Source organism: Ambystoma mexicanum, chromosome 10 (assembly GCF_040938575.1).
Source record: "Ambystoma mexicanum isolate Mex_15411 chromosome 10, UKY_AmexF1_1, whole genome shotgun sequence".
NCBI classification, from domain to species: Eukaryota; Metazoa; Chordata; class Amphibia; order Caudata; family Ambystomatidae; genus Ambystoma; species Ambystoma mexicanum.
In genome coordinates this window covers 20,548,935-20,575,470 of record NC_090932.1, presented here as the reverse complement: position 1 = coordinate 20,575,470, position 26,536 = coordinate 20,548,935, and the positions used below count along the sequence as shown (strand labels likewise).

The following is a 26,536-nucleotide window of genomic DNA, read 5'->3' as shown; positions in this document are numbered from 1 at the left end:
GGCTGTGGGGAGGATACCTGCTGGACCCCTGAGTTCAGTCGACACCTTGGGTGTGACCAAGTGACCAGGCAGCCTTGGACCATAAAACTAAGAATCAGGGCATTAGTCGAGAAATGGGTTGCAGCTCATGACGAGTGCTTGTGCGCCCTTCTGTGCCCCTGGAGGAAAGAGGTGTGCCAGATCGGGGGAGCATCGCCGAAAAAAAAGGGGTGAGTGATGCCATGTCGCTCCGTAATAAATCCACAGCACACGGAGCAGCCTGGATGCCCTGTGACCCGCGGCACGCTACTCTGCTCTGAACATCAAGTGACTATGCCGATGTGGCCCCTGGTACCCGCTAGGTGCGGCTTTGCCGGCTGTGAACTATACCATTGATGGACCTGAACTTGGGAAGTGACTCCTGAACGGACACTGATGGGAGATGGACTGGTTTCCTGCTGCCCCGCTGTTGTTTAAAGAGGACTCGGTAATCTTGTGTTTGATGCTGTGAACCTGCATAGTAACTACATGCTTTAAGGGGTCTCAGGCGAGAATAATCGGGTGAGGCTGTGCTCCCACAGTTACGAGGTGTGCATGCAATACCGGTAGACAACCATGGTGTTTGTTTGTGTAGGTTATCGTTTCGAGCCCCAGGTTAATAAAGGGTTTTGTAAACTGTGGTAGAACTGCCGATGTTCCTCTAGCAGCTTACCTGCAACGAATGTCACCTGTGGAGTGTGTTTAGAAATGGGTTAATATGTTAGGTCTTTAGTGGTGTGAGCAAGCTGAGTATGTGGCGGTGGCAAATCTCATCATTTGCCCACTCCACAAGTTCTAAACCAACAAGCATGTTAGTGTTTTGTAACAGGCGGGATGCCTGGATGTTTCAGCACTGTTTGTTTGTTCATTATGAAAAAGGAGGAGTGTTATGTGGGACCCGCCTGGGTGTGTTGCCCCTTTAAGGGGATGTGTTTGTCCTCACGTGTATTGCCCCTTTAAGATGGGCCATGACTGCGTCATGGCCCAAGCTAATAAAAGGAGCCCCTGCAGGCACGTGAGACAGAACGGCTGCAGACTCCGTGGAAGGTTGGTCTGAGTCCGTGTCTCATTACAGATGTAGGCCGCAGGCCTACCTGTGGGAGGTACAGGCCTGCAGGCCCTGTTGCCATGGGACTCTCGTGCCAGGACGGTGGCCGAGGTCCGCATGGTCAGGACCATGGCAGACTGTGCCCCCACCCCGATGGCGCTGGTGTCCCATAGCGCCGCGGGGCCTGCCGGATGGACATGGCAGGCCCCAAGCTCCCACAGGCGCTGGGCCTGTTTGGGTGCTGTGAGGAAGCAGCACCCCGGGGGTCGTCTGCCGGATGGACATGGCCAGCGGCCCCCCCAAGCTCCCACAGGCGCTGGGCCTGTTTGGGTGCTGTGAGGAAGCAGCACCCCGGGGGTCGTCGGCCGGATGGACATGGCCGGCGACCCCCAACAGTCACTGGTGGCAGCTTTAGAGAACAGACGGCAGCTTGTTGGCTCCCAGGAGACCCGGGTAGAGCAGGTTGTGTTGAGATGGCATTCTCCAAACCGCAGGCATGTGGCCGGGGCAGATCGACCCTCCTGTCATCGCCAGGCTTGCAGCATATGGAGGTGGTGTTGCTTTACCCAGCTCCTGCTGCCAGGATGTTGTGCAGCGCCTCGGATCTGAACACAGTGAACGTTTAAACCAAATTGGATTTTACCCAGGAGTTGCATTTCATCTAACCTGCATTCACATGTGTACATGTATTGCGGGTCAGCGCACACATTCAAACTGAACTGGCTCTTGGCGCTAGCAGTCCAGGTCCCTAGCTGGCATCAGGGGAGGGCATTTGCAGCAGTTGCTGGGTCTACATCTCTCGGTTCTTTCAGAACTATTCTCATTTAAAGTCAGGAAGGCATTTTTTATTTTTATATACCTTGAGAGTTAATGATTTTTGGCAACGGAAGTATTTTTGGCTTTGCTAACAGAAAGTGCATCGTTCGGGCCTCGTGGAAGTGGCCTGCATGGTTGTAGGGGCACCACCGGGACAGAGTTATGTGGCATCCCTGCACTGCCCAACCACATCCTGGCTCCAGAACCTTTCAGTGGGCAGTGTCGGCAGCAGACCCCACCTCCTGTCTCTTGAGCAATATTCCCGGCTTCTTCAGGCTAGCGCTAAAAGGCCACCTAGGGAATGTTAAAGCGCCGCCTATGAGCTAACATCAATAGCAGTGCAGCGCTGAAGACCCTCGTCGGGAGGTTCTAAGCCACCAAAGGGCACTTCTGCGACCACCGCCTGCACACTCTAACCACCAGTGTCTTACTAGATTGTTCTGAAGCGCTATTAAACCGAGGAGCATTGGCAGGCCACCCGTTTTGGCTTTTGTGTAGGCATGGGTTAGGCATTTGCCAGGCACTGCCTGTAAGGACACTACGTGGCCATAAAGTGGCAACAGCTGGACATGGTTTTAATTACATGGGCATATGATAGCAGTGCCTGGAAAATTCAGATCTAACACCTAGACACAAGCCCAAACCTTTGGGTTTGTCATGTCTTATTTTTAACATGACTTCTTTGCAAGGAGCAGGTATAAATCAAGGTGCCGAACGCACACTTGGTGAAGACATTTTTATTACACCAGTGTTGGATTGACAGCTGCAATGAAGGCATTAACTCTAAACCATGCAAGCCAAATTACGTTACTGCTTGATAAAGCTAGCTCGAAGAGCTCCAAGAGAAGGTGTTTTGGGTGGGGATGGACAGGTCGTGGCCAGCAACGGCCATCGGGATTAGCATGGCCATGGGCAGTCAACAGCTGGGGAAATAACAAAACCCCACCCCCATGCTGTGTGTCCTCCCTTTCATGTCATCTCCTTCCTAGTTGCACCACCAATAGTCAAAACTAAAAATAAGTCACAAATGGCCATACAAGAAAGAAAATGACCAATCGCATATGCTTACTTAAACCTCTATTGAGTGCAAAGAATTGCATTTTCTTTCCACCTGAGGCCCGGGGAAACGGGTCGTGTTCTCTGAACGCTCCTCTTGCACCCACATTGTGATTAGTTCCCTTCACCCATAATTATTTATCTAATCTGACACCCTTAATTATATATTTATTTAATTTCCCACCGTAAATGTTTATTTGATTTCCGCCCGTGCTTTCTTTGTTTAATTGCCAGTCCGCAGCCCACATTGACCGATTTATTTATCTCCCAGGCCTGATATCTACTTATCTCCCTGCTCTCATTGCCTCCTTCCACAAGTTCCTCCCACCACACTCCAACCGCACAAAAGGCCACTGATTGGCTGCTCCAACAAGGAAGTTGCCCTGTCCTTGGAGGATCCCAGGGCAACCTTGCCCGGGAAGCTCTGGGCTAATTGCTGGAGGTAAAAAGCAGCCCTCCACTGAGCAGTTCCACTCTCGAGAACGGCCAATTCTAACCTTCTTTTGGTGCCCAGGTTCAAACGTACAATGTCTGGAGGTAATAGCTTCCCAGTAAAAGCAACGCAATTATGGAACTCCCTTCCTCCCACCTGTAGGGAGGACCTACCCTACCACCAGTTCAGAGCCAGGACTGTCTACTGGCTCAAATCTCTCGACTCATAATGACTTCTGATGCCCAGATGCGCCACTACCATGTGGCTCCTTACCTCATTGAATGTAAATATGTATATAGTACAGCCTACAATGTTTATGTCCTACCCTTCCTATTTGGTGTGATACGTCCGGCACTGTAACCGCAGCTGGACCTCACCCTACTGTATGTAACTAAGCTTTGCAACCCTCTTGCTGCCTTTGCGCCTGGATACCCCTGGGTTTGGTGCGCATTATAAATAAACAAATACAAATACAAATACTCTCTTTTGCCCGTTTTCGCTTGGGCCCCCTGACGCAGATAACCTACAGTGACGGATAAGGTAAGTGTGGTGTGGGCCGGTAGTACAGACATTACTGTACTCCAGTAAAACCTCTCCACTCTTATTACCTAATATCATATGTGCAAGCATCTAGCCTAATTGCGCAAGGTAGCCATATGCTGCATGTAGCCTTTTGTGTATGGTAGCCATATTCTGCATCTAGCCTAAATGCGCAAAGTATGCTGCATGTGGCTTTTTGTGTATGGTAGCCATATTCTGCATCTAGCCTAATTGCGTAAGGTAGCCATATGCTGCATGTAGCCTTTTGTGTATGGTAGCCATATGCTGCATGTAGCTTTTTATGTATGGTAGCCATATTCTGCATCTAGCCTCATTGTGCAAGGTTGCCATATGCTGCATGTAGCCTTTTGTGTATGGTAGCCATATGCTGCATGTAGCTTTTTATGTATGGTAGCCATATTCTGCATCTAGCATAATTGTGCAAGGTTGCCATATGCTGCATGTAGCCTTTTGCAGCATATGGCAACCTGTATGGTAGCCATATTCTGCATCTAGCCTCACTGCGCAAGGTAGCCATATGCTGCATGTAGCCTTTTGCCTATGGTAGCCATATTCTGCATTTAGCCTCATTGCGCAAGGTAGCCATATGCTGCATGAAGCCTTTTGTGTATGGTAGCCATATTCAGCATCTAGCCTCATTGCACAAGGTAGCCATATGCTGCAAATAGCCTTTTGTGTATGGTAGTCATATTCTGCATCTAGCCTCATTGCGCAAGGTGGCCATATGCTGCATGCAGCCTTTTGTGTATGGTAGACATATTCTGCATCTAGCCTCATTGCATAAGGTAGCCAAATGCTGCATGTATCCTTTTGCGTATGGTAGCCATATTCTGCATCTAGCCTCATTGCGCAAGGTAGCCATATGCTGCATTTAGCCTTTTGTGTATGGTAGGCATATTCTGCATCCAGCCTTATTGCATAAGGTAACCAGCCATATGCGGCATGTAGCCTTTTGTGTATACTAGGCATATTCTGCATCTAGCGTCATTGTGTAAGGTAGCCATATGCTGCATTTAGCCTTTTGTGTATGGTAGCCATATTCTGCATCCAGCCTTATTGCGTAAGGTAGCCCTATGCTGCATGTAGCCTTTTGTTTATGGTAGCCATATTTTGTTTCTAGCCTAATTGTGCATGGTAGCCATATTCTGCATGTAGCCTTTTGTGTATGGTAGTCATATTCTGCATCTACCCTCATTGCGCAAGGTAGCCCTATGCTGCATGTAGCCTTTTGTGTATGCTAGCCATATTTTGCTTCTAGCCTAATTTTGCAAGGTAGCCATATTCTGCATGTAGCCTTTTGTGTATGGTAGTCATATTCTGCATCTAGCCTCATTGCGCAAGGTAGCCATGTGCTGCATGTAGCCTTTTGTGTATGGTAGCCATATTCTGCATCTATCCTCATTGCGCAAGGTAGCCCTCTGCTGCATGTAGCCTTTTGTGTATGGTAGCCATATTTTGCTTCTAGCCTAATTGTGCAAGGTAGCCATATTCTGCATGTAGCCTTTTGTGTATGGTAGTCATATTCTGCATCTAGCCTCATTGCGCAAGGTAGCCATGTGCTGCATGTAGCCTTTTGTGTATGGTAGCCATATGCTGCATGTAGCTTTTTGTGTATGGTAGCCATATTCTGCATCTAGCCTAATTGCATAAGGTAGCCATATGCTGCATGTAGCCTTTTGTGTATGGTAGCCATATTCTGCATCTAGCCTCATTGTGTAAGGTAGCCATATACTGCATGTACCCTTTTATGTATGGTAGCCATATTCTGCATCTAGCCTAATTGCGCAGGGTAGCCATATTCTGCATCTAGCCTAATTGCATATGGTAGCCATATGCTGCATGTAGCTTTTTGTGTATGGTGGCCATATTCTGCATCTAGCCTAATTGCATAATGTAGCCATATGCTGCATGTAGCCTTTTGTGTATGGTAGCCATATTCCACATCTAGCCTCATTGCGTAAGGCAGCCATATGCTGCATGTAGCCTTTTGTGTGTGGTAACCATATTCCGCATCTGGCCTAATTGCGTATGCTAGCCATATGCTGCATGTAGCCTTTTTGTCTATGGTAGCCATATTCTGCATGTAGCCTTATGGTGTAAGGTAGCCATATTCTGCATCTAGCCTAATTGTGCAAGGTAGCCATATTCTGCATCTAGCCTAATTGCATATGGTAGCCATAGGCTACATGTAGCTTTTTGTGTATAGTGGCCATATTCTGCATCTAGCCTAATTGCGTAAGGTAGCCATATACTGCATGTAGCCTTTGTGTATGGTAGCCATATTCTGCATCTAGCCTCAATGTGTAAGGTTGCCATATGCTGCATGTAGCCTTTTGTGTATGGTAGCCATATGCTGCATGTAGCTTTTTATGTATGGTAGCCATATTCTGCATCTAGCATAATTGTGCAAGGTTGCCATATGCTGCATGTAGCCTTTTACAGCATATGGCAACCTGTATGGTAGCCATATTCTGCATCTAGCCTCACTGCGCAAGGTAGCCATATGCTGCATGTAGCCTTTTGCCTATGGTAGCCTTATTCTGCATTTAGCCTCACTGCGCAAGGTAGCCATATGCTGCATGAAGCCTTTTGTGTATGGTAGCCATATTCAGCATCTAGCCTCATTGCACAAGGTAGCCATATGCTGCAAATAGCCTTTTGTGTATGGTAGTCATATTCTGCATCTAGCCTCATTGCGCAAGGTAGCCATATGCTGCATGCAGCCTTTTGTGTATGGTAGACATATTCTGCATCTAGCCTCATTGCATAAGGTAGCCAAATGCTGCATATATCCTTTTGCGTATGGTAGCCATATTCTGCATCTAGCCTCATTGCGCAAGGTAGTCATATGCTGCATTTAGCCTTTTGTGTATGGTAGGCATATTCTGCATCCAGCCTTATTGCGTAAGGTAACCAGCCATATGCGGCATGTAGCCTTTTGTGTATACTAGGCATATTCTGCATCTAGCCTCATTGCGTAAGGTAGCCATATGCTGCATTTAGCCTTTTGTGTATGGTAGCCATATTCTGCATCCAGCCTTATTGCGTAAGGTAGCCCTATGCTGCATGTAGCCTTTTGTTTATGGTAGCCATATTTTGTTTCTAGCCTAATTGTGCAAGGTAGCCATATTCTGCATGTAGCCTTTTGTGTATGGTAGTCATATTCTGCATCTACCCTCATTGCGCAAGGTAGCCCTATGCTGCATGTAGCCTTTTGTGTATGCTAGCCATATTTTGCTTCTAGCCTCATTGCGCAAGGTAGCCATGTGCTGCATGTAGCCTTTTGTGTATGGTAGCCATATTCTGCATCTATCCTCATTGCGCAAGGTAGCCCTATGCTGCATGTAGCCTTTTGTGTATGGTAGCCATATTTTGCTTCTAGCCTAATTGTGCAAGGCAGCCATATTCTGCATGTAGCCTTTTGTGTATGGTAGTCATATTCTGCATCTAGCCTCATTGCACAAGGTAGCCATGTGCTGCATGTAGCCTTTTGTGTATGGTAGCCATATGCTGCATCTAGCCTAATTGCATAAGGTAGCCATATGCTGCATGTAGCCTTTTGTGTATGGTAGCCATATTCTGCATCTAGCCTAATTGTGTAAGGTAGCCATATGCTGCATGTAGCCTTTTGTGTATGGTAGCCATATTCTGCATCTAGCCTCATTGTGTATGGTAGCCATATTCTGCATCTAGCCTAATTGCATAAGGTAGCCATATACTGCATGTACCCTTTTATGTATGGTAGCCATATTCTGCATCTAGCCTAATTGCGCAAGGTAGCCATATTCTGCATCTAGCCTAATTGCATATGGTAGCCATATGCTGCATGTAGCTTTTTGTGTATGGTGGCCATATTCTGCATCTAGCCTAATTGCATAATGTAGCCATATGCTGCATGTAGCCTTTTGTGTATGGTAGCCATATTCCACATCTAGCCTCATTGCGTAAGGTAGCCATATGCTGCATGTAGCCTTTTGTGTGTGGTAACCATATTCCGCATCTGGCCTAATTGCGTATGCTAGCCATATGCTGCATGTAGCCTTTTTGTCTATGGTAGCCATATTCTGCATGTAGCCTTATGGTGTAAGGTAGCCATATTCTGCATCTAGCCTAATTGCATATGGTAGCCATAGGATACATGTAGCTTTTTGTGTATAGTGGCCATATTCTGCATCTAGCCTAATTGCGTAAGGTAGCCATATACTGCATGTAGCCTTTTGTGTATGGTAGCCATATTCTGCATCTAGCCTCAATGCGTAAGGTAGCCATATGCTGCATGTAGCCTTTTGTGTGTGGTAGCCATATTCCGCATCTAGCCTAATTGCGTATGCTAGCCATGTGTTGCATGTAGCTTTTTGTGTATGGTAGCCATATTCTGCTTCTAGCCTAATTGTGTAAGGTAGCCATATGCTGCATGTAGCCTTTTTGTCTCTGGTAGCCATATTCTGCATGTAGCCTTTTGTGTGTGGTAGCCATATTCGCATCTAGCCTAATTGCGTATGCTAGCCATGTGTTGCATGTAGCTTTTTGTGTATGGTAGCCATATTCTGCTTCTAGCCTAATTGTGTAAGGAAGCCATATGCTGCATGTAGCCTTTTTGTCTCTGGTAGCCATATTCTGCATGTAGCCTTTTGTGTGTGGTAGCCATATTCCGCATCTAGCCTAATTGCGTATGCTAGCCATGTGTTGCATGTAGCTTTTTGTGTATGGTAGCCATATTCTGCTTCTAGCCTTATGGCGTAAGGTAGCCATATTCTCCATTTGTGGGTGAGGAGGACAGTGATCACTGTACAATTGAAACCCGCCACTCTTACTACTTATTATAATATAGGCCATTTGTTTAAGGTAGCCTTACCTTGCTTTTAGCCCATTTGTGTTAGTCAGCAATATCTCGCATTTAGCCCAATTGTGAAAGGTACATGGATGAAACCCAGGATGTAGATGTTGTTTGTGCAGCTAACCCATTTTTCTCCTCCCACACGCCGCACCTTCGTAACTTAGTGGAAGGCACGGGCTCACTCCACACACCCTGCACTCACAAATAACACAAACACTATTGCACAACACTTCTGGCATAAGAATGAAGCTACCTTTAACAACAAAATATCCAATTGTAGCTTCACTGTCGACTTGAACCCAATCCACCCCTGTTTAGTTCATAGTAAAGCCATTCAGACAAGGGTGACTTGCGGGGTCTTGGCCACCCTCACATAACTTTATTGGCTGAAATGCACACACACATAACAGCACCGTCCAATTTGCCCAAAAGATTTACTCTGATCTCGCTGAGGGCTATCAACCAACAGCACATTGGGACCATAATTATGGTGAAGGGCGCTATACAAATGACAAAAGTAATGAATGAATGAGTGAACCTTACACACTGGTCTCCTCTGATACCACAATTGAGCCCTCCCCCCTCATTCACTTCAGCAGCTTCTCGCTCCCTCATTCATTAGCGAATGGAAGTTCAAGTGCTACCCCATGGACCCGTACCTCTACCTAGCCAGCGACTTTCCCCAAGTTCTCTATCTTCCCCTCGCTCACTCCTTTGGTTTCAACTCTGTACTGTCCAGCCCCTTCAATGATCACTACCCTGCCAGCTTGTTAACCCCCTGCGGCCTGTGCTCTCAACCATGGATCTTTCCAGCCATCCAGCTTTTGAGGACAACCATGCTTCGCTGCTTACGCCAGCGACTACAAAACTGAACCCCCACTCTCCTCACTGCCTTCATGACCTTTCTACAGACCGCGACCACAGCTCTTGCCACAGCCGTGTCTTTCTTATACACTAATAGTGTTTCATCTCATGCTCACAAACTATCCATGACTCTCCAGGCCTTAGGTTCGCCAGTGAGAACTACTACTTTGTCATCTCTCACTACACTGAAGACTTGGCCTCCCTCTCCACAAAACCCACCAAAATACAGGACTCCCTGTCCGCAATTATTTCCTTACCACGCCCTCCCTCTTCCCCCATCTTCCCACACTTGACTGTCTATCCAACTTTCCCACCCGAACATCTACCCATCGTTCCGTCTGCCAATCCCTTCTGTGCTCCAACTGACCCCTTTGCACTACAAACTCTCACTCAAGGACATTACACCTGTCATTATGTGCTCACCTCTTTGTCTTATTCAGTCTGTCTCCTTAACTCCAATCTTTCAATCATGCTACACACCAGCTGCAGTAAGATTGCGCCTAAGAACACCTAATGTTAGCTTCCCCAACCCCTCATTTTACCAACCTTCACTCTCTAGCACTTTAACATTCTTGCGAGGTTGCCCGGTGGCGGCACTTGAATTGCTGTGCAGCACACATCCTCGTCACAGAGTCCTGCCTCTTTGCAATCCTAACAAAAGTTTTTGTTGTTGTTGCATAATGCAGGTTGGCAGTAACAAGGGCTTTGAAGTAACAAAACCAATCAATGGTAAAAGCCATAGCTGGGCTTCACAGGCTCCTAGGTCATTCCCCAAGCCTGTGTATTGATATCTTGACTTTTATCATTGGGATGGGCCAGACCCGTGTGAATTTGAGAGTCTTCTGGCCCCTTTCCCTGACAGGGCACAGCTCGCTGGGAAGCGCCCATAAGCATTACAAAGCCCATCGGTCAGCCTATTCTGCACAGTAAATGGCTGCACCACGTGAGCCTAAAACACATGCGCACTTGCACATTTTATTCAGGAGGTGCTTGTGAAAAATGCAATGTGAAGACAAGTCGGCAATACACAGAGAAGTCTGATTGTCTTCTGAGGTTAAGACAGGATCAGGGTGTTGCAATAGTTTTGCGGACTCCTTGATTTTGAGAATAACGGGTGCTTAAAAGCAATGTCGAAAACAAGAAAAGGGAGTGTTGTTAAGAAAATGGAGACAAACATGGGTACAGCTTTAACCTGAGGGGGCCACTGCCGGGCGAGGTTATCTTCAACTACATGCTCAATACATTTTAAAGAACACTGATTTGCTGACCCCCTCCAATCGGGATTCCAGTCCGAATACTGCACCAAGACTGCTGTCGCCAAGTCACCATTTCTCTTCCCTCTGCCAGCGACTCTCACCTCTCCTCTGTTCTCATCTTTCTAGACCTTTACACTTTCTTAGAGACGGCTGAACATCTTTATCTATTTAAAACTCTTTCCCTCCTTAGCTTCAAGGACATCATACTGAACTGGGTGCCCTCCTAATTCTTTGACCACTCCTCCATCTCATGTGACACCAGCACCTTGTTTCCAACACCACTCCCCGTGGTCGATCAGTGCTAGGCCCACTCCTCTTCTTCCCATAGACCCCCTTCCATTGCACACTCGTTGCCTTCTTTGGCTTCATCTGCCACATCTCTCCTGACAACACCCAGAACTTCTTCTCTTTCCCCTCCTTCATTCCTGCAACCACCAATCAAATATCCAACTGCCTCACTTCCATCCACTGCTGGATGGCTCTGCTCTGCATCATGGGTGACTCTTCAGAGACAGAAGTCATCCCTCCTCTCCTTTTTCTTTTTTCCTCCTGATCTCCTCACCGCTCATATATGGCTCGCCACCAGGGATTGTTTTTACAGTTACCAGAAAGTCTTCCGGTTCCTCACCACCACTGCCAATGCCGCTAAACATGAGAAAAATCCACCCCCACCTCACACTCCACTCCACTCAACTCCTTATCTCCACTCCGGTGCTCTGCAAACGGGACTATTGCGCGACTCTACTTCCTGGTGTACACCCAGGAGCCTATTTCTTGGTGTAGCCTCTAATCTTCGGTTCCCCTCAACAAAACCGTTAACGTTGCAACCTAGATCCCTTTCAGCATGCGCAGACATCCCCCCTCTACCTAACATCGCCACTCTGGATAAGGTTCCATACAAAATCACTATGAATTTAAATTTCTGCTCTTCCTCCATAAATCCATCCATGGTCTTGTCCCCCACCCCCCCTTTTACCTCACTGACTGCATCTCGCTGTACTTACCCTCTCAAACTCTGCGCTCCTCATCTCTCCACAGGCTACCACTTTCCTGAATCCTATGCCTCCTCCTGCGTTAGCTTTCTCCACTTGCCCAAATCGAACGGAATACCCCTCTGAGCATCAAAGTAAAGGCAGGCCCTTTTAACGCACACTACAGAGTGAATACAACCCTCTAGGGAAAGAAGCCAGGAGATAGCTTGCAAGGATAACAAGGCTTTAATTGTACAGAATTCACAATGTCAGCAAAGGACTCTGCTGCTAGAGAGACTTTCTGGTTAGTCCTGGTATAAACAAGAGCTTAAAAGGCCTGGTGGCGTCATCACATACAGTCAAAATCAGTGCCACTAATTGCCGATACTATCTACATGGGCCTTCTATATAGGGGATGCCAGGTTATCATTGGTTATCATTGATTAGTCCATCCCTGTCAGTCAGCTTCCACGTGGGTCAGCTGGGCTCATCTTTGAGGCTGGTGAAGGCCAGGGCACTCATAGAGTACAATGTTGCTTCTAAACTAGCATGCTAAACCTACGTACTGTATCACTCTGGCATGCACCTGGGCAGCTTGGGGAATTGGTGCCAGTAGGGACGGGAGGATAAAATACAGTCACGCTGACCCACACATTCAGGACTTTGTTGAAACCGCACCTCCCACACTCAAGGTCTCCACCCTTGGTTTGATCTTTAATTTATCCCCCCCCCCCGGACCTCGTGTTACAAAAGATGTATTTTATGCTGGGGGAAAAACAGTCATGCAAGCTTAGATCTTTTATGGATTCTTGATATGTGTTGGGACAGGAGGGTTGCTGCTTATCATAGAATGCATTGGCGTGGGGGTCGGTGTCATGATGCATACTCCCGGAGAGCCAGTCCAAGACTGGCAGCCCCGGAAGCACACATCAGGTACCCAAGGGAAGGTCCAGCAACCCCAAATAGAGGCCCTTTGGACACAGTCCTGGCGCCTTTGGCGCCAGGCTCATTTTGGACATCAGTCCTGGTGCCGTAGGCGCCAGGCTCATAAAGGGAGTGCTTTTGGTGGACTTACCTGATGCAGACCATGCTGCCAGATCCAGACCTCTTTGAGGCCTGAAAGGAACTACTTTACCTGTGGGACTATTTTGCCACTCGGGCGTGGTCAGGGAAGGATACATACCTGGTTGGGGAAGGATAGATACCTGGGACTTCTTTGGAGGCTATTTAAGCCATGCCCAGACAGCAGCTCACGCTTCGCGTTGCTCTGCTCCTAGCAGCTGGACGCTCACCGTGTCTGCTCCTGCATCCTGACTCCAGCCACGCCTGCTTCAGTCCTGGAACACCTAAAAGGAAGAAGAGAGGAAGAGAAGGTGAATAAAGGACATTACCTGATATTGCATGGGATCCGGAGCAAACACGCCGACGATCCTAAAAGGAAAGACATTATTTTAGGATTCCTCGCGTTGCTCGTTGAAGCGCTGCGCTCAACTCACCTGTCCACAAGGAATTCCGTACTCCTGCGACCATCCGCACGTTCCGCTGCATTCCAGCACCTAGGAAGGAAAAGAGAAGAACAAAAGGTGAGCCAGAGAAGACATTGGGAAAAGACTGATTGCCTGAAGGCTTACCTGGCGATTGGTGGGGGAGAATCCTTCCACATCTCGGGTCGGCACGCCTTTTGGCAGTACCGCGCCCCGGCCCCTATGGGGAAAAAAAAAAACACGCGCATTAGTGGGTGAACATACAGACATTAGAAAAACCACCCCAACATAAGCTCCCCTGAATTATCCACAGCGAATTGTCTTCTCTACGTGGAATATTCGCTCAGCACCTGCGCTAAAAGACTAAAAGCAGTCCATTGAAAATAAAGGCCAAACAGGAAGGGAGAACAACCCTTGGACTTGATAAGTCATATACTTATGAAAGCGCCTTTATTCATCCAAAAAACCAGTGAAGCAACTGGACCTGAATGCCCGTCCGATAACCAGTGAAGTAACTGGATTCTACCGCACCCCTGCACCAGAAGCAGGATGGAGAGCTCGTCATTTCAAATCTTAAGGTGAGAATTAACGTGAAGGTTCAGAGGTGGTTTGAAGAGAGAGTAAAAGGAGGGGTTCGACTCGTCACTCCGCAGGTGATTAAAGGAGAGTTCCGGGACTTTTTTTTTATTGTCCCTACGGTTCGGCCATGTGTTTTTAAGCATAACTCGGTAGATCGTAGAAAACTTTCCTATGGACCTTACCCGACTTTTCGTCCATTAACGCACTCGAAATCAGCCGCCATTTTCTGATAATCCTATCACTTGCCGCATCGCCCTGGCTCACCTGCTTTTGCGGCACTAAATCAAATCCCCCGCCCCTGAAACAGACTTTATCAAAACATTCATATTCCCCGCCTCTATCCGTGACGTGACTGTGCGCCCAGGCGTCTTCTACGCGACTCCACACAGAACCCGGAAATCAACACAGATCAGCTCACACAACACAGCGCGCCACAATTCGCAATATGAAACTGTACTTTTAAATCAAACCGCAAGATTGTAAATTTGGTAAAGTACATTTATTTGACATCAAATGTTTAGAGAATATTCAGCGATTTTCTTTTTTATTTGCTCACGTTCCAAAAAGTTCGTTTTGAGGCACGCGATGTTCCTTTGCTGTAGACAGGGTCTTAGATCATCTCACAATACAGCGCCACAATTCGGAATATGAAACTGTGGTTTAAAAGCAAACTGCAAGATTGTACATTTGGCAAAGTACATTTATTGGACATCAAATGTTTAGAGAATATTCAGCGATTTTCATTTTTATTTGCTCTCGATCCAAAATAGTTCGTCTTGAGGCAAGCGATGTTCGTGTGCAGTAAACAGGGTGTTGGTTTACGATAAAATAAGCTCTTTGGTCGCACTGATAATCGCATGGCTGTTCCAACAACGAGGCACTAGGCCACCACAACGGTCTGTATGTAGCATCTAGCCGTTAGTACCGCGTAAGGGCATACTTGTACTTGGCGATCGTCCCATAAAATGGTCAGGGTGGTAACGTTGTTCACGCGGAGAAGCAACTGGCGATTAAAAAAGCCGTCCGCCGGTGTCTGGTACTCGTGACACATGCAGTAATGCATGATGTACCTGTTTGAAAAACATAAACAATGAAATTAGTCTCACCATCAGATCTTTATTAAAATTATTCATTTTATATATTCGGTCGGGAAATTATTTCATAGCTAGGACAGTGCAACTGGGTTTTAAACGTCAAGGGGGGGCTGTAGGATACTGAGACAGTCCCTCAGTGCAGGGGTTGACAGGGAGTGCAGGTGGAGAGTGGAAGGGCCCAGGACCGAGATCGCAGACAGTGGACCAGTTGTAGCAGGGGAGAGGGAGAGAGAAAGCAGAAGCAAAGGTTTTGAGGTGCTTCCGTAAAAGTAGACGGTTCTCCCCAAGATAGTGCGCGGTACAAAACAATATGCCACATAGAACGAACAAGTACAACTTAACCCGTCTTTAAAGCTACTGTATAGTAATTAAATTGCGGTATAAACTCATCTAAAGAGTTACTTACATTATATTTGCATTTTCCATTGTGTCTGTGCGTAGGGCAGCCCCGAAATACCACTCCTTCCATGCCGACGTTATTTCTTCTAATGAACGAAAATGAAATGGCTTTCGTTTCTGAAATTTTCGTTTAAAAAAATGTCATTTTGCTTTGAAAAAAATTCTATCTAGAAAATGCACAACATGGAACCAATTTACATGCATTCGAATGATGAGACGACCATGAAATAGTAGTGGCATCACTGACATCACAACCAGAGTATACTTACTCCTTACTCGGATTACGCGGACGAACAGTGCCGCAAAGTTCGTGCATAAGCACCATCATCATCCTCAACACGGTCCGTGAGAGGCAGGCTTCCCTGAACTCTGGCAGCTCGGTGATGCATTGCGGACTTGGCTCGCCTTCCGAAATGTAGGCCAAGCACCCGGAATTTTCACGGCAGCAGCAGTTCTCCTCCTCAGTTGGCATTAGCTCGCACCGATTGCACGTGCACCAGGTGGAGACGCCGTCCATGCGACATGGTCCAGGCTCTTCATCCGTTGACTGGTCCTCCCAACTGCCGTCCGAATCCCCATCGTTTTCGCGTGCTTGCCTTTCCAGTAGTTCTTCCTCGGTGTACTCGGGCTCGTACATATACAGCATTATTGTAGCCATTGTGTGGTAAAGAAAGTAAAATAATTTATAGCGGTGGTACTGGTATCTGTTCACACGGGCTACAATCAACGAAGGTAGCTGACCAGAGCACAGAAACGAGTCACAGAATACTCAAAGTAACACACAGAGAGTAATGGAATCGAAAATCTGCTGCTGTGTGTTGTGAAACGGTGTGTTTATACTTATTGAATAAAGAGGCGTCCTGCCATTTCCATGGCGACAGTTCATTAGCTGAGGCGCAGCGATTGTTGACACGAAACGTGCTTTGGCGTTGGGAAATGGGCGGTACGCGTCTGCTGATGTCAGGCTCAGGGGCGGGGGATTTGATTTAGTGCCGCAAAAGCAGGTGAGCCAGGGCGATGGGGGGAAATGATAGGATTATCAGAAAATGGCGGCTGATTTCGAGTGCGTTAATGGACGAAAAGTCGGGTAAGGTCCATAGGAAAGTTTTCTACGATCTACCGAGTTATGCTTAAAAACACATGGCCGAACCGTAGGGACAATAAAAAAAAAGTCCCGGAACTCTCCTTTAAAATCCTTTTCCCCATCTACAGAAAGATCTTCCTACGCATCAGACAGGCGAGGTTTGGGGGTCCGGCCCAGTCGGTGTTCCGAGTCCTGCGCATCACCTTAGAAGAGGCCGCAGCAGCCCAGACCTGGTCTGCCTCTCCGTGGGAGTCAGGTGAGCGTTACAGTCGGGTCAATGGTCTGTGGCTGGATTTGGGCTGGCTGGGTCGGGGTTAGAGGCCTGCTGGCAGCTTTGTGGTGATGAAGGGACCCTGTGCGGAGCCTTGTGTTGTCTCACACTCTTGCAGGGCGCATTCTTCTGAAAGATACTAAATGATTGCAACAGTAAAGGGACATGGGGGATGTCGTGAGGATGCTGGGCCTAGTAAAATCTTTCCATGGAGCTCGGCTGGTGCAGTGCAGTCACACAAGCCTCTGTTTTCGTCATAACTACAAAAAGGCATTTCTTTCTATGTGTCTCCTAATGCTGTGCAACTGCTGGTCGCGCAATATTACTTTCGCACCCAGTTTCACAGTGCGGTTCTCTCCCACCTTATATACTACGCTATCTCGTAGGGGATTCGCCTCATCTGAAAGTGCTTAGGCGGTGGGATATGCTCATTTCCATCCCAACAAAAGCCATATTTGCAACTGAACTCTTTAAAACGTGGCTCAAACTCTGAAGCTATACGAGCTCCTCAACCCCCCATCCTCCAATCCTAACTTACCACCTGGCCTACGTATGCTGCCTTCTGCCCCCTGGATTACTATATTTTTGGGTAAATGTTGGTATTACTGGCCTCAGGTTCTCAATGTTAATGGGCCGCATTATATTATTGGTAGTATTACCGCTGGATTCAAGTGGTGATATGATATGGCATTTATAACTCGCCTATACACAATTGTGTCTAGGTGCGAGGGCGGTGGTGTTAGCCCCATTTATTTGGAGTCCATAGGACTCCATCGGGCATTTTGGCAGAATTACCTCTGGTGGTAATTGCGCCGAGATCAGGCAGAAAAAGGTGGCAGATTTACCTCCAGCATATAACTGGAGGTAAATCATTCAACTTTCTGGCCAACTCATAGGTGGCCGGTGCAGTAATGCAACAGTATATGGTACACAGTAATACTGTGGCATTTAACCTGTACCACCCAACTCGTAATGAAGCCGCTTGTGCTGTTCTCCAGTCCCTGCCTATAGTAAATGTTTCCCCGCTTACCCATTCACCACCCCCACATGGTTCTATGTGTTTTATCCCCACCAATGTTTTTCCCATTGACTTACTTAACTGTTTTTCATGAATTATTTACTCATTTTCACCTCTAAAGTGTGGGGGCGGCCCCCATGCTGCCCATTAATCCCAGCTTTAACCTCTATAAACTCCTTATCCCCTTTCATGAACTAACCTTCTTGTTTCATGTTTATATATTTTATGAATTGTATTGCAATTAACTTTCTGCACTCAAAAATATGTGCAGTGAGTATTCTACAATGCAATTAGTGGGTACATCCTTCAATCCATCAATGCTCTCATGCAAACCCGCCTTACCCTAGGAGTGCCTCTAGATTATGTTAATGCATACATACTTTGTAACTAATTTTTTCTCAAAAAGGCATCTTGTTCTCTAACAAAATACCAAATAAATTGCAAAATGCAATACCTTAGAGCAATATTTGAACACATTCCTCTTTTTCTATAACTGACATTTTTGTCTCCACAAGAAAATAAGTGTGAGAGCTTGGCAGATAGCCAGTGCCACTCAACAAGATGGCAGTCATCCAAAACTTGGCACACCTCCTCAGAGGTATTCTGCGTTTTCTTATCCCACCGCCCCCCAGAAGCTCGCTGTCTCCAGAACCTTGGTTTCCTATAGGCTGAGCTATAGCAACTGCCTCTTTCTAAATCTTCCTGCCTCTACTCTTTGACCTTTACAACTCATCCATAACAGGACTGCAAGTCTTGTCCATGGCCTCAAGCCCAGGGATCGTATCTCTCCAGCTCTGAAATCCCTTCACTGGCTCCCCGTGGCTGCAAGGACCAACTTCAAGACCCTCTGCATCATTCACAAGGCTTTCTGGGGCCTGGGACCGCACTACCCCCAACTTTCTCTTCCTAAACATCTTCCTTCTCGAGCCCTCAGCTCATCCACCTCGAACTCTCTTAGGGCCAGATGCTTCTCCAAGCAGAGAGTGAGGGTGGATCTCTTTCCTCAGCTCGGGCCTCCCTGTGGAACAGCCTTGCTGCCTCTCTCAAACTTGAGCAGAACCACCTCCAGTTCCGGAAGCAACTCAAGACCTTCCTTTTCGCTTCTGCTTTCTCTCTTCCTCTCCCCTGCCGATGCACCTGACTGTCCCATGCACTGGCCACCCTCTGAACACGGGCCCAGGCTCCTGCATGTCCAGTTGCCCTTGCACTGCCTCCGGGCTCCCCAGCACTAGGGTCTGTATCTGCACCCCTAAAGTCCCTTGTCTTTATGCACTTACAATCCACTCTCCAGCAGCACTTATTGAGATACCTGCACTCCCCACCCCACAATTACTTATCACTTATTATATCATATATCATATCACACAGTGCTATCAGAAAACAAATCACAACCTTGCTCCATTTCTGACTGCTGCATTCCTGTGTTCATTCACAAATGTAAAGCAACCAGGTGGGATGAGAAAGAAATGCATTCTGATTTTAACTAACAACATATGCAGTGTCATCTTTTCAATACATTTTTTCAACAATGTTGCTACTTAATTACAACAAGATATTCTTTAAAAAAAAAATCCAGCGCCACACAAACACAATAGAAAATACTTATGAATGAAGGTATATTTAAGGAATTAAAGAATGCATACAGTAAATACTTTGGCTAGGGCTTGAAACAGCATTCAAGTTGCCTCCTGTTTTTGGCAGAGGAGTCGGGAGGCAGCACAGAAGGTGATTTTTCTGCCAGCGATGTGTAGCCAAGAGCACATCCTGCCTTGGCCGAGATGAGAAATGGTGATGACATCTCTTGCCTAGCAGTATGGTGCTGTCTTTCCCATTCACATCTCTCCTTTACCAGCTTGTCCCTTAAGGACAGAGGATGGGTTCAAGCTCCAAGCTGCCACTTTGAGGGGGGCGCGCCCTTCGAGCCATATGCCATGCACACCATCTGACTTAGCCCCCTGCTCTTCTCTCCTCCACTTCCTGGCACTCCCCACACACCCATTCTGGGCCACCGGAACTCCCTCTGGGTTTCTCTCTTTGTGCTGCTTATTTGCTGGTCTTTAACTTGTGGATATAAGATTGGTCTGAGCTTTGTGGTCCCACCTCCCCCTTCTCATTCTTCTCACCAATGTTCCCTCTAAGCTGTGCGCATGTGCGCTTGCCCAGCTTCCTTCTGGGTGCCGCTCAGGAGAATTTTAGCAGCGCACACAGACAATTCTCAACTATACAAAAAGATTTATTAAGGCAGAAGCCACAGCAATTACCTGACATTTTGAGTCTTGATATTCTACTAATTTGCATTACAATGCTATGCACCTTAAATCCCTAACAGCAAAATACAACACAAGAGGTTAAAAAGGAATATGAAAAATTGGCCCCATGAAACGAAGAATCTAACCAAGATATGTCTGCACACATTAAGCAAAAATGTTCCCTCCCCACCCATGACTCCTAAACCTCACTCTACCACACTTTTAGCTTATGACTCTAACTTCTGTCCCAGAATACATTAAGATACTACCGTACAACCTTGACTCTTCCTCTCTTGGCTATGCGAAAGGTTAGCAGACGTGTACCTACATACATTTGTTTTAAGTTTGTTGTAACATGAATAACGTTCATGCGCCAGAATTTCTGTTACTCATTGTGCCTTACCAAAATCGTCACCCACACTATATAATCGAACTACCAGCTCAAATATCGGCTACTGACTGTAAGTAAGCAGGCTACTTGGATGTGTAACCAAATCTCATACATCCTCTTCTTTGAACATATGTCACGCAAGTGCTTTGAAGTGGCCCCCTTGTAAGTTAACGCATTATAAAACTCAAATATTAATTTGCCCACTAAAGATTTTGAAAAGACAAATGTGATGTTCAGCGTCTCCTACTTTAGCATTACTAACATTACCCTATAAGTGGAGAGTGAAATTGCAATGGGCCTCATTACAACTCAGGCGTTAACGGTTAACGCCGTCGTTAACCCTTAACGCCTGATTCCGATTTTAATGGCTGCTTTTAGCAGCCGTTAAAATCCATGGCGCTAACCCGCCATGATGCTAATTACGCCACAGTAATTTACGGTGGCATAATTAGCGCCTTCCCCACTCACATTATGCCCTATGGGGCAAAAATGGGAATGGGGAAGGGAAAATGGGAAATGGGGATTTACCGCCCCACTCACCTTGGAATGGGGCAGTAAATCCGCCATCCACCATGGTGTAAACATAGTTTACACCATGGTGGTAAAGTTGGCGTAATTACCGCCTGGGTCGTAATGACCCCCAATATCTTTTACTTAGCCTACACAGGATAATGGGTATGCACTATGCCTGGGATTACTTGTCCATAGTATCAGGGCACCGGATATTCAGACAGAAGATTGCTTTTCACACAATGTGCATCATTTCCAAGTGTTCAGTGTTCCTTTGGGCATAGACCTTCACACATTATAAGGTAACTCACTTTTATACAAAAACAGTTTCACTGAGCACTTGTGTAATCCTACACAATGATATAAGGGTGGGGTATGTTTCAAATAATCTTGTATGTACTGCAAAAGAATTGTATACATGCAGAGTCATGACATTACTAAAATGCACATCATATGTTGAGACATTTCAATATGCCTTGCTTGCACTGTATGGTGGGTCTGCAACTATCCCAGTGAGTGTTTACTGCTACAATCCTGCACTTGTTACAATGCTATATCAACTAGTATGGGAGGCTAGCACAGGCGCCGGGGAAGGGTATGGTGGAAGCATCACTCCTTGCGGGTGATGAACAAAGCTGCAAATTTCAAAGACCAAGTCAGATGTTTCAGCAGTACATCGAAGGAAATGTCTTGTGTTTTTGCTAAAGATAGGAAATTCTAGTACCCATCTAGACAACAGCACCTTCTTGTTTTTTGATATGCTCAACTGCGGAGAGCTTTTAAATATAACCATGTGTTCTGTGTCTGCAGTCTCTAGCATCTCCCTGCATCTTATTTAACTGATCACAAAGAATTACAGAAGAGGGACCTATTGTTGCAGAAGAAGGCAGTAAATCAATGGTATCTCTGATGAATTGATGCAATTAACTTAAAAGGCATATCTGTGTGATTTTTTTTTTTTCAACAGGGCTCCATAATAATCCTCAGTAAGGCTCTTGGTTAATTTTATCTAAGCTGTGGTGCGGAAGGGTGTGCAAAACGATGCACGTTATTATGTGCCCTGTCATATCACTCCCTATTTCTGGGGTACAAGCAGGGCTCTAATCAGATGTTGCTCCCTACTTGGAGTCAAATGATTTTTCAGGGACTAAAAAAGAAATTATCTTTGACAATAGGGATACGTTCTGCTTATTAAAACATGTTCTTTCATCATATAATTCCTTTTGAGATTGGGCATTAATATTATTAGAGTTCCATCCATCCTATGCCTCTGCTCTACTGATCACAAATTCGAAACTATGGGCCTCATTCTGAGTTTGGAGGTAGCCAAGGCGCTATTTGCGCCATCGCTGCCTCCAAACCCGGGTCTGTATCCGGCCTGGGTGAATGGGGACTTATCGGGACATTCTAACGTGTGCGGACCCGGTAATTCCCCATTCAACCAACCATTCCCCATTCCCATTGAGCCCGTACAGGGCTCAATTGGAATGGGGAAGGCGCTAATTACGGGCCCGTATATTATGGGCCTGTTATTAGCTCCCTGGTCCCTTAGCGGGACCCGCAAAGGCTGTGTGGTCAGACCACACAGCCTTTGCGGGTCCCGCTAAAGGACCTCGGAATTGGGCCTTAAGGGTTTAACAGCACCGGTCTCCTTACCGGTGACCGTTAACCCTTACCGCCCAACTCGGGATGAGGCCCAATATCAGTGGAGATTTGTGGGTTGAAGCAATGATATATTCATAGTTTATCGTTTTTTTCAGGCACATTTTCCTTTTTTAGGGAGTAAAAATGCATGGAGCATATGTCTCTTAGCTCTAAGGCTGGCGTTATCACTACCCACAGGAGAACGTAATGTGGATACTAAGCAGAGGCACAGGAATTTTGGATCATCATATTTTAAGATTCAGTTATTCTGATGCAATTATCATCCTTACACAAACTATTAGAAGCATGTTCTCCTGGACCTTGAATTACTTTGTTAAAATGGCACTTGAACTCCTTTCAGCATGTTTTTGATACATTAATCCATCAGCAAAGGTATTCTGTCTGAGTTTCTTGACATCCACATCAGTTATGACAAGAGATATTTATGTTTTGTAATACAAATGAGTGATTTTCCAGTGGCATAACCTGGGCCTCATTACGACCTGGGGTGGAATCCCAGCGTAAATCCACTAGATACCGCCCAAATGAATTACTGTTACCGCCACTTGGTCCAGAGGAATTGCTGCCGATTACAACTGGTGGTGGCAGTGTAATTCCCCATTTATATGGAGTCATATTGAGTCCATTGGACTCAATGTGGCTTTTTTGCGTAATTACCACAGTGGAATTCCGATGATATCCGCATTGAGTTGGAGGATTTAGTCTACAGGATTTTCCTGGAGGCAAATCCTCCACTCAAGGCCCAAAACTGTAATTTGGCGTAGTGGTAAAGTTGGCGGTAAAGGAGTTACCGCCAACTTTACCACTTCCTGCCAAACTCGTAATGAGGCTAACATTTTTCTCTGCGCAGAAGTACGTTTGCAAGGTACTGTTGCAGATAATTAAGGCTTGGACTGGTTGATGAGTTTTCTGTATAATCACATATGACATATTTTATTTTAGCCTATGTGTTTGTAAAAAGTGTTGTAAGATTTTTAAAGAATTGCAGTGGATGGGAAAAGGAAATTCCATTCCAAACTCTCTTCTGTAACGGTTGCTCACAAAGTGGCTTTCCTCATTAGTCAGTTGCGCAGATGGAAAATAATGTGTGCACAACAGCCAACCGGTTCCGCACATAGAGAAAAATAATTAGAGAGAACATTGCTTCTCACTCTTGTGTATCTCTCTGTCTGCCATATTGGCATGCAGTGACATTATCGGGATGATACATTTACTGCGCCGTGTTTTCTGCGACCCCCGAAAATATCGACTTTTATTTTTTATTTCAACCCATTTTTCACCCCATATATTTGTCGGGGGGATGGGTATAGTATATAATGGATGAAGGGAGATGCATGGGGAAAAAAGGGGGTAAAAAACAAAGTTGACGTTTTCGGGGGGGTCGCAGTAAACGTGGCGCAGTAATCACATAGATCCAAAATTCCCCCCACAAAAGATCGGTTTTGAAAGACCACTCTGTGACCACTCAGAACAGCCTTTCTAAAGCAACCAGCCACGCCCCTGTCGCACGCGAGTGCATGCCGGGGTGTACCAGCCATGCCCCTATCGCACGCAAGTGCATGCCGGGGCGGTCCAGCCACGCCCCTGTTGCACGCGAGTGCATGCCGGGGCAGCCCAGCCACGCCCCTGTCGCACGCGAGTGCATGCCAGGGCGGCCCAGCCACGCCCCTGTCGCACGCGAGTGCATGCCGGGGCGGCCCAGCCACGCCCCTGTCGCACGCGAGTGCATGCCGGGGCAGCCCGGCACGGCAGGGCCGAGCAGAAGACAAAAGCTGAAGCGGTGGCCGCATCAGGTAACTAATGGGGTGTGTGATTGTGTTTTCAGGGGGTAATGGGTGCATTTTAGTTTTTTTTGGGCCTGGTAGGCTGCAGGGGGTGATTTGAAGAGTTGGGGCAGGTGCAGAATTGTAGTCAGGTGGTTCAGGGCTAAAACCCCCTGAAAGAGGGACATTTCTGAATATTGAAGGCTGCACCGAATCGGCCAAAAAAGAATGGTCTTCTCAGTGTGCTGCCTTCAATATTCGGAAGTTTCATATAGAGCGGCCATATTGAGTTGGTTGATATGGAACCTGCGGGCCATTGGGCTTAAATATGCCCCGGTTCATCTCAGAATCGGGGGGAACTGTCATGGCTGTCATGTTGCTTCACAGGGCCTCCATCCTCTCTCTAGGCAAATGTTCTCCCTTGATGTCACTGCACACATGCAGTTCAATGCTGCCCGCTCTCTCTCGCCCCAGTTTCTGCGATGAACCCTACTAACTCCCTGTCCGGAACCCTCTTCCCAGCTCCCCGTTCCCTTCTGCCTCTATGCAATAGGTGAGAGCTTCTCACACTACACAAGCTCTGTCGCCTATTGTCTGATCTTGGAATAATGTGTGTTCGCTGGATTCACTGTTCCCTTTGTGTAATAATCTGCATACTATTTACATGTGTATGTGATCCCTCCTACAGTGTATCAGCTGGGGCTCCGGTGTTGCAGACCCTAGGATTATACCCATGTTGGACATATGATCGCTGCCCATCCTGGAAAGACTTACCTTAAGGGGGTCTCGCAGGGATTGAGGATCGACCTGCTGTTTGAGATTGAGGAGGACTCTGGGATATCCCCCTTTTACCACCTCTTGGTGAGAATCACACAGCAAATCACACAGCATCTTGCCCCCAGAGTAAACTGACTGCGCTCAACCTCCCTCCTACATGTGACTTTGTCACAGGTTTTACAAAGTAGTCGAACTAGTAATTGTTAAACATAACAGTAACAGGACTCGGTTCCCATTAGTTCCCCCTCCTGTCCAACTCTCACTCTGGCAGTATATAGCCAGATCTAAAAGTGGCTGTGACTTCATAATGTTTTAGGTCTTAAGAAGCCCCCATACCTGTCAGCATGCCTTCATCTGCGATACAGTGTCCCTCGATCAGTATGGCATCGCATGGCACATAGAGCCTATGCCCTGTTATCGCAACGACGTCTCCAGGTACCAAGGTCCGTGACTCTACTTCATTGTACTCTATAAAATACGATAGCATTGCATTACAGTTTTTCAGAAGTGCTCCAGAATTTTTTTAAAATTAAGAATATTGTAAACATTCTGCACTGCAAATAATAATAACAACAATAATGGGAATTATGCATTTGCCTCTGCTTTTTTGTCCATCCACAAACTGCTTCTTTAAAAAGCCATACCCATTTGTCCAGAAATCCTTTTTACAGACACTATTACTGTGTTACAATGCTCTACTGTTTCCTACGGTTATGATAAGATGTAGTGCTAGTTTTCAGGAGATGCGCTATAATTATGTGTTTGAAAATTATGATGTAATTAATTTCAACGGTAACAGGTGTGAATATGATGGGATTATTCTAAAAACCCTAATGATGCCGAAGGAAACAAAAACGTGTGCAACGGTTGTTGTTGGTATACTTGATCAGAGGAGACTGACATGCATATAGACAGCCTCCTCCGCTAAGGCACAAAGGGCTAAACTATGGTTGTGATCTTCTTGCGTAGGGTACAGCACATACAACAAGCTACTTTGGCTTGTGTTAATTCCCAGTAAAGCATTTAACACATCACGCCGCGCAAATCAACTCAACCACTCACATAGTCGAGCTGTTTTATGAAGGTAGAGTGCCATTTCCATGGTATTTTGCCTTGCTGGAGAGTACAATGAAGTTCTGGTATGTTTGACACTTTTATTTAATATTTACTGCAAACAAGACTTGTTTGCAGTAAATGTCAAATAATGTTCACTGTGCGTGGCTGGCCTCTGGTGGCAGCAGTGTGCAAAACAAGGAGTGGTCTTTTGGTGACATGCACCATTTTACAGAAAGCGCTTATAAAATGTTTGTCACCCGTCACAACGGGTCGAGTGCATTTTATTTAGGGTGAGTAGGTAGGTTACTTGCCTGCAGATCTAGCAGGATTTTAAAC

At 46.4% G+C, this 26,536-nt stretch overlaps 1 protein-coding gene across 3 annotated transcripts in view; it reads right to left on the bottom strand.

The window, feature by feature from the left end:
- The window catches only part of LOC138491108 (probable cation-transporting ATPase 13A4), a 1,567,030-nt gene that overhangs the window by 999,604 nt on the left and 540,890 nt on the right, over positions 1-26,536 (bottom strand). For all 3 annotated transcript variants that reach the window (XM_069617430.1, XM_069617431.1, XM_069617432.1), the window contains exon 9: positions 25,481-25,612. In XM_069617430.1, the coding sequence (XP_069473531.1) occupies positions 25,481-25,612 (132 nt within the window). The remainder of the gene's footprint in view (positions 1-25,480; positions 25,613-26,536) is intronic.